This window comes from Phytophthora sojae (assembly GCF_000149755.1).
Source record: "Phytophthora sojae unplaced genomic scaffold PHYSOscaffold_3, whole genome shotgun sequence".
In the NCBI taxonomy this organism is placed as follows: Eukaryota; Oomycota; class Peronosporomycetes; order Peronosporales; family Peronosporaceae; genus Phytophthora; species Phytophthora sojae.
In genome coordinates this window covers 2,626,386-2,640,090 of record NW_009258117.1, presented here as the reverse complement: position 1 = coordinate 2,640,090, position 13,705 = coordinate 2,626,386, and the positions used below count along the sequence as shown (strand labels likewise).

Here is a 13,705-nt window from a genome sequence, read left to right as displayed (position 1 = left end):
TTCATCAAGCGGCAGCTGTACGCGCGCGATCTCTCAAGGAGGGGAACATGGGGGCGCGTTGAGACCGCCCCTCACTGAGCAGGGGGTGAGACGTGCTTTGCGGCTACATGTGGTGCATGTACCTCTCGATGGGAATTAGACAACTTTGAATGAAACGAAAGTCATACTTTAGGGAATGTAATGTACTCTCTGGTACCTCCAATATTCATGACAACTTTGCTTGCAAATTAGGCCAACTATGGCCGGGCAAAGGTGTAGAGCATCCAGATAGTGGTGTCAATCACATTTCGAAGATCGATTCGAATAAGTAGCGCTTAACATGATGAATTGGAGACGGATGCAGCTGTTGATTTCAAAGATAACAGCGGAGAAGATTCGTAGTACTTCCAACAAAATGTCGAGCGGCGTTGAGCAGCATTTCTCAAGACTGGAGGTGACGGCGAGGCTTACAGATGCGACATCTACGTTGCTCTATGTGCGATTCTGGCCGAGCGCCTAGTTCTTGAGGGACTCGATCACGCGGATGGAGTCGTCCAGCGTCTTGTCGTCCTTGCAGAAGGCGAGACGCACAACGCCCGGGGCCAGGCGGTTCTCCGGGCGGCTGAAGAAGGGCGACGTCGGGATCACCGCGAGGTGGCCGGCCTTCGCCAGCTTGTACGCGAACTGGTAGTCCGGGAACTCCTACAGACCCAACGAGTTAGGTTCATGACCCTGACACAAACCAACAAACACGAAGTAGGAACGCACCGTCTTGGGCGTGTCCGGCGTGATCTCGATGCCGCGGAACTCGTCGTAGAACGGCAGCCCCTCGACGTTGCAGCAGACAAAGTAGCCTCCCTCCGGCACGATCGGGCGCCAGTTGTACGCCTGCAGCGCGTCGCACAGGCGGTTGCGCTTGGCCTGCAGCAAAGTAATCGGCATGTAATGTTAGTTAGTAAGTGTACTCTAGAGAATACGTTAACGTAAATGTATCCTCCGTACCTGCAGCGTCTCCCTCAGCTCGTCGTAGTAGCCGTTGTGCTTGGCCTCTCGGAACGCCGAGGCCAGCGCCACCTCCAGCGGCGTGGTGCCGCAGAAGGGCACAGTGCTGTGGGCCTTGATGATTCCCCCCACCAGGTGCGCCGGCCCCACGGCGTAGCCCGTGCGCCAGCCCGTGCAGGAGAAGGTCTTGCCGGCGCTGAAGAGCGAGATGGTCCGGTCGAAGAAACCGGGCAGCGCGGCGATGCGCTCGTGCTCGAGGCCGTCGTACGTCATGAACTCGTACACCTCGTCGGCCAGCACGACCACGTTCGGGTGGCGCTCGAGCACGCGCGCGAGCTGCGCGAGCTCCTCCCTGGACAGCACCTTGCCCGTGGGGTTGTGCGGCGTGTTGAGCACCAGCATCTTGGTCTGCGGCGTGATCATCCGCTCGAGCGCGTCCAGGTCCAGCTCGAAGTCGCGCGACGAGAAGGTCGCGTCCACGTGCGCGTCCTGGCTCAGGAAGGCCGCGCGCTTGGCCGGCGCGAAGCGGAAGGGCACGCCCCGCGCGCGCACGCCGTGCAGCTGCGAGACGGTCACGTAGGCGTCGAAGTAGGGCTCGAGCGTGAGCACCTCGTCCCCGGGCTCGAGCAGCGCCGCCATGATGGACGCGATGCCCTCCTGCGCGCCGTTGAAGGTCACGACCTCGCGCAGCGGGTCCAGCTCGCGGCCCAGCAGCGGCGCGTACATCTCGGCCAGCGTCCCCACGTAGCTCACGTGGCCGCCGGGGCGCGTGTACTGGTTGTTGCCGTCCGTGATGGCGTCGATGGCCGCCTGCTTGACAAACTGCGGCGTCTCGAAGGACGGGAAGCCCTGGCCCAGGTTCACGGCGCCGTGCTGCGCGGCTAAGGCGGAGAACTCGGCGAACACGTTCGGGGGCAGCGTGCGCACGCGCTGCGAGATGCCGCGCGCGTGGCGCAGCGCGGGGGCGAGCGACGGGAGCTTGGACGCGGCCTGCATCTTTGAACTGTGATGGTGGTGATGATGGATGCAAATCGGCAGAAAACTGGCGGGATACGGTAGAACTGACTTCAAGGTGAGCAGACTTGGAGTCAGTATGGGCAATAGTGGGGTGAAGAATTTGTTTGCGAAGCCGCAGTAACGTAAATGGTCGGTATAAGGAACAAGACCACTTCAACTTGAGTGCTGCAGCTCGCGAGGAACCATCAATCGATCGATGTGGTCGGCACCAATGCACGCCCAGTCTGGGTGGCCTATGAGAACAAGCCGAGCAACTATTTGGCTCCGTGCACGTCGCTGACGCAGAGCTCCGGCTTCGTTAAGAGTCGGATGCTGAACGAGCTGGTCAAAATGACAGCGAACGACTCGGCTGCTGCGCTCAACGTTGGTCCTTCAGCGGGTGCTGTACGTGTGCACTCGCGACGAGCAAAAATCGCCGGGATTCCCATTGGCGACGCCCCCACCTAGCAGACTTCTTCTTTGGCGACCGAGCGACAAATGAAGAACTAACTACACGCCTGCCTGATACATGGAAGTACGGGACGGGCTTTTCATCGAGTAATCGTGGCGGCTCGTCAAGGACCGCAAAAAAAGGGTGGCTCGTCGAGGATTTGTATAGCAGAGTAGGTTCATCAACGCATTATGACGGAAGTGCGCCAATGAGGATTTCGGTCGTCCATCAAGTTTCTTTACCACATTGCTAGGCGAACATCGCCGTACTGCTGTTGACGTTCAGCCTGCATGATCTTTGGCCAAATTTGCTTGTACGAGTGTTTCGCGGACGTGCGGGAGGTCTACGCCACCCGTCAAACGGATGAGCCCGAACCTGAAGCTGCCAAGTGCGTTGATGCAGTACCTCTTCAAGAGCTTGTAAGCCCAACCTGCTTTTCGTCCGACCCGCATACACTACAGCCGCGCCAGACAGATTGTATTTAATAATGACGCAACATTCAACAACTTGTATCTGTAAGCTTACTGCTACGAATCGATGTTGCAACCGTAAAAGGAGTTGACCATATTGTCGTCCTGATAGTTAGTTAGTTGAACTCGAGCGCGTCACCGAGACGCGATTCACATGAGTAGCTCTGAGACCGTGCGACTTTGCATTAGCAGCGAGGTCCAACAGCGCAGCACCGTTAAGGCAGTCTGGCTGGTCTTCCCATGCGGGCTGTACTGCAAGACCAAGCACCTGATGACGGAGCCAAGCCCCGAGGCGCTTGCCGCGGTCAGCCGCCCACCTTATTCTCGTTGTTCACATCAGCATTGCGTCCGTAGCCGTTGTCGCGGCCTTCGAGCTACCCAACTATCGAGCGGTATTAGCTTAGCCGCTTAGGATACGACCTGCCTATCATGGATATCGACAACATAACAACACACTTATCTCCAACGAGCCATCACATTTGGATACCGCGTCCGTAGTCAGTTATACTTGGCGAGAAAACTGGCACGCATTGGGCTTGTCGCCAATTATACCGCTGGGCATCGCAGCAGCATTAATTATCGTCTCCCAGCAAAGAATAAAAGCGCAACGTACGGTGTGTGTCGAACAATAGTCCGATATGCTTGATAACTACCGGCAAGATTCATGGAATGGTATTGTGATACATGTAGCTAAGTTTTGCTGTGAGCGGCAGTCTACCGAATTGCAGTGTACAACAGAGAACTATGACACCTGAACGTCAAGTACATGCGTGGAAGGCAACCAACGCTGCATCCTGCAGCTGAATTCGCCGTCACGCATCGCGAGAAGGGTACATTCGACGGTGGAGTCGTTTAGGCTAGCCTGGTACCCGCAGCAACAACGGAAATGGTATATAACGGGGCTGAGGGGCAATATTTCGTACTGAACCTAGCTGTATGTCCAGGGTGGTTTTGTTCTAGCACGCACAGTCTAAAAGTTGCTCCCACCGCGATCCCCGCCTTCATTCGATGCCGAGGAGATGATGAGTGGCATTCCTTGTCACGAGTCGCGACCGAAAGGCCCAGCGTAAAACATGAAAAGTTTCAATATGTATTGCTCGGTGGCTACTTGTTAGAGTAACCTCAATGTTATTTTTTATTGTAGTAGCTTGGAATGCCTCCTAGCCTGCATACAATCGATTACAAAGGCACCGTTATTGTCGGCACAGCAGATTTAAACGAGCACTTCGAAGGTTGATCAGTTAGGAAGTGGGACCCCCGCTGGGAGCGGTTTACACCGCTGATGGTTGCTACCAGCCCCACTGTACATGTACGCGTTGCTTGCGCTTTGGGCTGTACCTGTTAGGGCCTGCTTTCCATGAACTTGTAGGCGACGGCAATGGCAGGCCAGCAAATTCCTTCCTTGGCAACCCTGTGATACAAGTAGATCAACGCGCAGCTCCGCTTTAAGCGGAGTTGGCCTGATAAGCGGAGTCCGCTTATCAGGCCTAGGCCGATGCACATTCGCGCGACTGCGTCGACGTCGACGAGATGGAGCACATTCTGCGCTGGTGTGCGACTACAGTGAATATTCGCGGTTTACACTTGGTCTCTGATCGCTGCGCAGTCGTCAGTGAGATTTTACCTGATGTCCACGCAGAGACTGCACGACACCAAGAGCTTCATCTCGAAGTCTCACCTGGTATGCATGAAGCCCATCGGGCAATGAACAAGTCTAGCAATTTGTCCGGATGATCTTTTTGACTCGATTTATGGCCGATTATAGAAACGCCCTTGATGAACCACCGTTTTCAAATCGCCTTGACGAACCGTCTCGTTTTCCTTGATGAAATGCCCCACCCTGGAAGTACGCGCAACAGCACTGGGGCAAGGTGGACAGGCAATGGCTAGACTTGTTCACCGATACGGAAGCTGACAAGCGAGCATCCGTGGCTCAAAACACACAGCTACTGCTGATCGGAGCGAAATATGTGACGATCCCCACAATCGGTTGCTTGTTATCGCTGCCGACGAGGCGAGATCGCTGGGGTGCGTACTTGGGAAGCCAGACTATGAACGTTTGCACAAGGCCTCGGAATGAAACGCTGTTTAAGCGGAAAAACACCCATGGTAGCATTAGTCTGGTGCTGGTGGCCACCAACTCGACGATGCACAACGAGGAACGCTCATGCTCAGTTTCGCCACCGAACAAGGTAGTAGTTGAAGTGGTCAGGATATCGAGAAACGACCTCACCGTGCCCCATTGGCCCGCGAACACAAAATCCTTTTTCGCTTTTACGCTTCCTATTGTAGCCACGCAAAGTAGTCGCGTCCATCGCCAGCAACAAGAAGATATAAGTAGCGATCTCGCCGCCGTCACCGACTTCCACGTCTAGCTGCATTAGCAACTCCGAGAGAGCTGGTAAGAGGTGCTTCTCCAGAGACTTCGACTGGAGCTGATGCCACAAGTGTGTCGCGCCAAACGCTAGAGCAGTCTCTGACGGGTAGCTCGTGATATGACTGTCGTTCGTGTAGGAAGCGTAGCTGAGAACGTCCATGAAATCTGCCGCCTCGCGTCACTACATCCGGTTTGGGATGCGGACGCAGTCCGAATCGACACAATACGGCCGCGACGCCGTACATTGTGTCCTTGTTGTAGCTCTTTCTCGAGCTGTATGGGTCGACCTAGCAACAGTTTCGAGCCTGCAAGGTCCGATACCGTTTCCTGCTGGAATTAAAGGTCAGTGTCTGGATCAACTAGAGCTATGTGTAGGCTGGGATAGCTTGGTAGTTCGCATGACAACTTCACAAAATCGCGCGGCGAGTTGAAGGGTAGCAAGTCACAGCGTCAGAGTGACTTCTGTACTTTACAATTACTGGTATAAAAGCGGGAAAAATGTACCTGTATCCGTTTTGCTTGTTAATCCTAACATTATGGAGTAAATAATACGCCATAGGTTACTTCGCCAAATACTCTGGCCAACTGCACACTCACAGAAAATACTCCGAAATAATACTATAAAGTCAATTCTATGGAACATTGCGTAGCAAGCATGCAGTCACCGTACCAAATACCTTCTCGATTGAATGCGCGAGGACTGCTTCTTCTGCGGGCATTGCCCGCAGAAGAATAGCAGTCTCGCACCAGCCACCTTGACCACTGACAGTGTGCAGCTAATACGTACGAGGATCGGGGTGATGCCCACGCCAGCGCCGCCATGAAAACCACCCAGTTCATCAGCGAGCCCTCGACGTCGTCTTGCGAAACGAGCAACCTCACCGAAATTGCTACACGAACGGCAAAAACGCAGCACTGTCAGCATAAACCCATAAAATAATAGCTCGAAGGAACAGTTCCACGTACGCGATGCCCCAAGCGCGTCTTGCTTCTCACGATCCGCCACCCGTGACCATGATGAAGATTGGCTCCGATCATCCATTGTTTTTAATAAAACCCTGCTGGTGGAGTCTCCATTATGAACTCCACCTTCATGACCTCGCGCATTTCATTTGTCTGCTTGTCCGGGTGGTACTAGCGACAGTAGGTGGCACCTGCAAATGCAAGTAAATGCAACAACAAGGCGTTAACGCTGGTATACGCACCGTCGTGTTCTTCTTTTTTTGGGAATCTTGGCGATTGTTCCCCTGCGACTCCGTCGACGCATCTCGAAGGTATTTCACTACGACAAAATATTTGCTCCATATTTACCAAAAATATATCGATAGTTCTGATCTCTCACCGATGAAGGGCAGGTCGATGGTGTGCGAAAAGATGGAGAGCTTCGGCTTCTGCAGCACAGCACGGGCCTTGTGGAAATGGGAACGGTCTGCAGAATTTTTAATACACTAGTAAATATAAGTAATATGGCTTTTAAACCATTCTTAAAAAACAAATAATTCTTAGCAATCGGCACCTTATCCGTGAAATGAAGTTCTGGTGACGTCGCGAGCGAGCGCTGGCAAAGCCACAGCGGCGACTGCAGCACCTCCAACCTGCGCCAATGACCATGCTCGCCAGGCACAATAGCACGTTCAACTCCTTTTGCATGTCCAACGTCCACAAACCATCGGTTCGGATCTATTTAAGTATCTAAATACCTGATTCCACTGTATCCCATTTCTTTTGATGTTAACTTCTTTCCCTGAAATAACGCCAAATAACATTTTATTTCAGCCAATCATATGCGAGATCAGCCAAAAATAATATTGACCACTAAGCATCGAGGAATCCTGAATGGGAGTTCCGGCTCTCAGTCGTAGAAAGGTCCACCGAAGGGCAAGTGCCCTACGTGCCCTAAGCTCGTGGCGAAGTCGAACATGGCCAAGCACCGCAAAGTGTGCTTCCATCGCGCCGATTTGAAAGTGAACACGTGGCGAGAAGCCGACCAGGTCGTACTTTATTGTACACACACATCGTACCTTTTGGTATGAAGTCGTATGTTTTAGTATGAACTCGTATATTTTCGTATGAACTCGTACTGTTCGGTATTAACTCGTAGATTCTGGTATGAACTCGTACTTTTTGGTATGATCCCACTTCAAAAGTCACCATAGTCCTCAGAAAAAATCAAATCTAAAATTCTCCAGAAAATTTGTCGACTACCTTTGTTTTACCCAAGGTGGTCGATCATTGGCCAATTAACACAGAATAACTGCCAAATGTTGTTTCAGCAAAAAGAAGTTGCTTCCGATGACGAGCCCATACAAAGTCCTAATACAGAGATTCGACTTCCTCGGACCGAAACAACGTCTCAAGGCGACCGAAAATCATTTTATAGGGTTCGAGCTATTTCCATACAAATTTCTTGATAGTGACTGCGAGGGGCTACTATTGAGGTGTTATTTCAGTCAGAGTAAGCTCTACTTCAACGAGAGGCTTCATCTGATCGGCTTCAAATAATCGGATGTAGCAGCTTTACTGCTATCCCAGAATAAACGTTTTGTACAGCGGACGGGAAATAAGCGCGTACAGGGATACGAGAAATACAAGCACCTTTTTAACATGGACCAGACTTCAATTTACGTGGACATGAACCCCAAGACGACGATCACGTTCCAAGGCGATCGAGATGCTGACGTTGGTCAAGGTATGGATAATTTGATCTCCATTTTTTTAGATTTTTTTGTTCTAACTTTAGCTTTTTATGTATGGGGTAGGAATGTCGGAAAACTCATTCCGCGCAAGTGTTTTTTTTGTGTGGGCGTGAAGTTGCCACCGTTCATCGTATTTGCCGGGGTGCAGGGGTGCAAGGTCGAGGCGGAAGTGCACATGAACACTCTGCACAAGGAAGGCGAGGTCGTGTTAGCAGTGCAGAAGAATGCATATTGCGATGAGCGAGTCATGTTGGAGTGGATCAAGGAGGTAAATATTATTTTAATGTTTTTGCTTTTGTATTTGCTTACTAATTGAAATTGTATTGGTTTAGGTATGGAAGCCGTCAGTGACCTTCTGTCATGTGCTCCTGTTGGACAGCTTAAAGAGGTTCACAAGATGAGCACCGTGCGTACTCATCTTGAGGACGCCATGACCGACGTGGAATTCGTCCCGCCAGGCGCCACGATGCTGGCCCAGCCCATGGACGTGGCCGTGATGGCTGGCTTCAAGCGCGAGTGTCGTGAGCTGTACGCCCACCAGCACTGCGACAGCGACCACAGCACAACCCCCCGAGAGCGGCGTAAGTTTATCACGTCGATAGTAGTGAAAGCGTGGGAGTCCATTTCTGATGTTACCATTAGGAGAGGTTTTATGAAAGCCGGCCTTGTTCCGATCGGCCCTCGCACTAGTGATGGCCGTTTCACTGTTACGAAGCCACCAGCAGCCCAACTTAAGGCTAAGACTACCAAATAAAAATGTTTCAGTCGCAATTTGCACCTAAATAGTATTGTTTGCTGCAGGGCAAATGTTGGTTGAGGCGGGGTTTTAGTTTTTACACCGGTTGTTGCACGAAATCCGTGGTTGCAGAAAATGCATATATTCCGGTAATCTCGTAGGTGTAGGTGGATACAGCAGCGCTCGTCCTTGGCTTGGGATCTCGTTGAAAGACGTCCAAATTGTGCGTGAGTATGAACGGAGGAAACATTGCCATTCCCTCCTCTGGCTGGTGAGTTCGCGTTGTGGGGTCATGCTCTCTGGGGAACAGTCCTCTTGGTTGGATTAGTTAAAACACTGGAAGATGAGTTTTGCTCAATTCACTGACCTGCTCGAAGAACCCACGGAGGAGATGTTGTGGATGCTGCTGGGTCGCCGAGCTGCTGGTGTGCTTCGTCGAGATCACAAGGATTCCGCTGTGGTGATCCCGATTTTCTCTGGCCAACGGGTTTCGTTCATCTTGGTCCGAGTGAAGAATAAATTCGAGACCACCTCCATCCTGGACGGGGAAGATTGTGAGTTTGAAGATGAAAACTCAATGTCAGCGGATGTACTCCAAGTAAATATTTATCTACGGACTGCATCTACGAGTGGTTGCACGTGCATTGCCTTACCCCGCCGAGTCAGTCGCAACTGCATGTAAGAGGAGAACATGGTGCTAACGGTGGCATCTAACAAGCAATCGGTGCACCTGGCTGTTCGTGCATCAACGGATGTGGGGTATATGCTCTGCCTCAAGGGAATATGCACCCATTATGGGACGGTGAATGCAGCAAGCAAACGTCCGTGGTTGTTCTTGTCCTCGAAAATGCTTGGAGCATATTGCGAATGCATCAATGTGGGACGTGAAGAAACGAGTGCTAAGTGATTTGAAAAGGCGCAGCAACATAGCCTTCTCTGACCATGTTACCCGATAATGAGCTGATGGAAACGTCGGAATACTCCATGGTAGTATAAACTCGAACGCCGTAAGGAAATTGAGCATGTAACCTAGCAAAACTGTATGTACCCGATAGACTTGTGGCTCACATCGCCGTAATCGGGTTGTCGAAAGAAATTCTATACGTAACGACAGTGATGGTGACATGTAGCGACAGAGATGGTGACGATTACCCTGGTCTCACTAATTGGATGCACAGTTTTCCTGCTGTAGGCGTAGCCAAGTAGAATTTGGGGGCACGGCGGGGAGATTCGCAGTCCTCATTGAACAATGATTAGGAACTGTTGGTTTTGCTGTTGCTTGTGGTGAAGAGGGCAAATGCCGAAGTGAGATTTACTGTTAAGCCTAAATCAACTTTACTGTCCTCCTCTCCCCGTTGTCCACCTTGCTCTCCTTGTTGCCTCTCATCACATTGATTAGCGCCCGCCAGACTTGACTTGATTCCAGTATGGTATACCCAACCGAGACTTCGGTGAGTCCTCGGTTGGTCCAATCACATCGTGGCCAGGCACGTGTCATGCCTGCCGTCACTTCGTTCTTCTTGTAGTCATCTCTGCATGAGTCCTCGGTCGTACCTTCGTCACTCTCGCGTGCACTGGCGACGCTCAAAGCCAACACTCCCACTCGCCGCTAGTGCTGAGCGGTCTGGCCGAAGCCTCGGTCCGAAGCCTCTGCCTGAGAACTCTGTCCGATGACTCCGCTCGCTTCGAGTAGATACTACAGGCGCTTGGTCCCCACCGCCTTCGTCAGCATGTCCGCAAGCAGAGCCTTCGTTGAGACGTAATCCACCTTGATGATGCCTCGCGCCACGTTCTCTCGGATGAAGTGATGCTTGATGTCGACATGCTTCGTCCGAGCATTGTAGCCAGCGTTGCTCGCCAGCGCAATCGCACCTTGGTTGTCCTCCCACACTTGAGTAGCTCCCACTTGCTCATGACCCAAGTCCTTCAACATGGCGCGGGCCCACAACACCTCCTGGGTACATAGGCTGAGTGCCATGTACTCGGCCCCCGCCGAGCTTAGCGCCACCGTGCGCTGATACTTCGACTTGAAGACCACCGGCGCTCCACTGATCATCACCATCGTTCCCGACACCGAGCGACGGTCGGCGAGATTGATGCCCCAGTCCGCGTCTGTGTACGCCTCAACCGAAACCTCGCCTTCGTTGCCATTGTAAACGATACCTCGGTCTCGGGTGCCCTTCAGATACCTCAGTACTCGGATCGCGGACTTCAATGTTGCTGCCCGGGATTCTCCAGAAAACGTGACAGCTGCGTGACTATGTAAGCCACATCCGGACGAGTGCACGTGGTGATGTATAACAAGCATCCGACGAGTGCTCGGTAAGGTCTCGGCTGCATTACCGAAAGTTCGGTTGGAGTCTTCGGTTGCTGAGCCTTCGTCAGCTTCATGCCCGACTCACATGGGTTTACCACCACCTTGGCGTCCTGCTGGTTGAACCTCTTCACCACGTCGTCAATGTAACGCGTCTGCCTGATCATCAGCGTCTTGGTCGAGTAGTCGTGGTTGATCTCCATCCCGAGGATAAACGAAGCTTCGCCCAGATCCTTCATCTTGAACGAGCTCTTAAGCGCCACCTTGACTTCCTCAATTTCCTTTTTCGTTTTGGCCGCGATGATCATGTCGTCCACGTAGAGGCATACGTACACATACCTGCCGTCCGTGCCCTTCACGTAGACGCACTGGTCCGCACCGCAACTTCGAAATCCGATGTTCATGAAGACTCGGTGGATAGTCTTGTGCCAAGCATTCGCCGCCTGCTTCAAACCGTACATCGCCTTCTCGAGTCTGCACATCATGTTCCTCGCGTTCGTAATGCCATACGGCACCTCCATGTAGACAAGCTCAGTGAGATCACTGTTCCGAAATGCCGTGTCCGCATCCAACTGTTCGGTCACGTAAGCCTCGGCCACCACAACCGAGAGTACGACTCGGATTGAGTTCATGTTGGCCACGGGAGAGTACGTCTCGAAGAAGTCTACTCCAAACTTCTGTTTGAACCCTTTTGCCACCAACCGAGCTTTGTACCTGATGACTCGGCCGTGCTCGTTGCGCTTCTTCGCGAACACTCACCGACACCCGATCGGCCGAGCTTTCGTTGTCCGCCGAACCATCGTCCAGGATCCGTTGTCAGAGTGCGCCTCCAGTTCCGCGTTCATCGCCATGACCCACTCTGAGGCTTCGTCGCTCTGCATAGCCTGCTCATACGTAGTTGGTGCGTCGTCTGCATCACCAACGTCTGCCGCGTACGTCAGCACAGCTTCCGCAAGTAAACTGTCCTCATCAAACCTCGGACGCTTGGGCGATGTTGGCCAGAAGTGGTCGTCGCTGTTTCGTCAACCTTCGACTCCTCCCCCTCTGCTGGTACATTTCCAAGCAGAATCGCAGGCCCCCTCGCACGTCGGACACGTTCTGGAACTGGGTGGAATACCATTGCCTCTCCCATCGTCGGGTTCGTCACGCCTCGGTAGGTTGTCAGGCCCTCAACTGAGGCTTCGGTCCGAGCCCTCGTCTGCGTCTCTGAGTCTTCGGTTGCATCCTTTGCAGACTCCATCGGCTCATCATTGGTATGTCGTTCAGCTTGTTCAAGTTGCGCATCATCCTCAGTGTCCTCCGAAACTTGGATGGTGACTGAATCGTTGGTAGCCATCGTCTCATAGATGCCGTTCACTTCACGTTCGTCGAGCTTCACCGATCTGGATACCTGCACCTTGTTCGACTCCAAGTCGTAAACTCGGTAACCCTTCGCATCTTCGGCGTACCCGAGGAACATACACTTGAAGCTCTTCGCGTCCAACTTCGTGCGCTTCGCCTTGTCAACGTGAGCGTAACCGACCGATCCGAATACTCGCAGGTGATCCAACCGAGGCTTCGTCTTGAACGAGACCTCGTACGGGGTCTTCGTTTGGTCAGTCCGGTTCGTTGAGCGGTTGATCAAGTACGCGGCCGCGCTGACGGCTTCTGCCTACCGCAACGTTGTCACACCCTTGTAGTGGAACATGCTTCGAGCCTTCTCCATTAGTGTTCGGTTCATCCTCTCGGCCCCACCATTCTGCTGCGGGCTGCACGGGACCGTTTTCTGATGCAGGATCCCGTTCTGTCGGCAGATCTCGGCCATCGACTTCTTCACGAACTCAGTGCCATTATCCGAGCGCAGACACTTAATGCGCTCTCCCCACTGGTTCTGGTAGAGTTTCATGTACGACTTGAACTTGGCCGAAACCCCGCTCTTCTTGTTCAAGAAGTACACCACGACGTAACGCGAGTAGTCGTCCACGAAGGTGAGTACATACTTCGCGCCACCCTTCGACCGAGTCTTCATCGGACCCATCACATCCGTGTGAACGAGCTCTAGTGGGCGCGATGTCTTCGTCTGCGAGCGCGACGGGAAGTGCGCGACCGTCTGCTTGCCCTTCATGCACCCTCCACACAGAGGCTTCGTTTTCTTCTGAGTCATCGGTACGCCCGTCGTTGCCAGCCGAGTCTTTGCAAACGAGTCCTCGTTTGGGTGTCCCATTCGAGCGTGCCATAACTCCCACTCACTGTCAACCCCCGAGTACTCGGTGTAGTACGCCATGTCTTGATGGCAGTCCAACACATACGCCTTGCCGATCTTCTTCCCCGAAGCGATTGCCCTCGACTTGTCCCAGATCACACACGACATGCGCTGGAACTCCACACTCATGCCTCGCTCAGCCAACTTTCCGACCGAGAGCAACCTTCGGTCGAGGCCGGGTATGTGGAGTACCTCGACCATTCGAATCCGCTTACCGTCGATGCCCGTCAATCGCACCGACCCAGTCCCAGCCACGCGAACCTTCTTCCCATCCGCGATGGTCACGTACATGTCCTTCACCATGGCCGAGTACTCGAACATGTCGTCGCGGTGTGGCGTCATGTGCGCCGTCGCACCGCTGTCGATCAGCCACCCAGCCGATCGATCCTCCCCAACGGCGAACACCGAGTCTTCATTGGTGTCACCGTTACTTTGCTCCGGA

General features: G+C 53.0%; 2 protein-coding genes across 2 annotated transcripts; one reads left to right on the top strand and one right to left on the bottom strand.

Moving 5' to 3' along the window:
• Positions 1-495: 495 nt before the first annotated feature.
• On the bottom strand, positions 496-1,977 carry PHYSODRAFT_492501 (hypothetical protein; the record flags this gene model as incomplete). The annotated part of the gene is made up of 3 exons (XM_009524471.1): positions 496-681; positions 748-900; positions 982-1,977. The coding sequence occupies 3 exons, from the start codon at positions 1,975-1,977 to the stop codon at positions 496-498; spliced, it is 1,335 nt and encodes a 444-aa protein (XP_009522766.1).
• A 6,391-nt stretch (positions 1,978-8,368) lies between these two features.
• Positions 8,369-8,725, top strand: PHYSODRAFT_490130 (hypothetical protein; the record flags this gene model as incomplete). The annotated part of the gene is made up of 1 exon (XM_009524470.1): positions 8,369-8,725. The coding sequence occupies one exon, from the start codon at positions 8,369-8,371 to the stop codon at positions 8,723-8,725; it is 357 nt and encodes a 118-aa protein (XP_009522765.1).
• Positions 8,726-13,705: the final 4,980 nt, after the last annotated feature.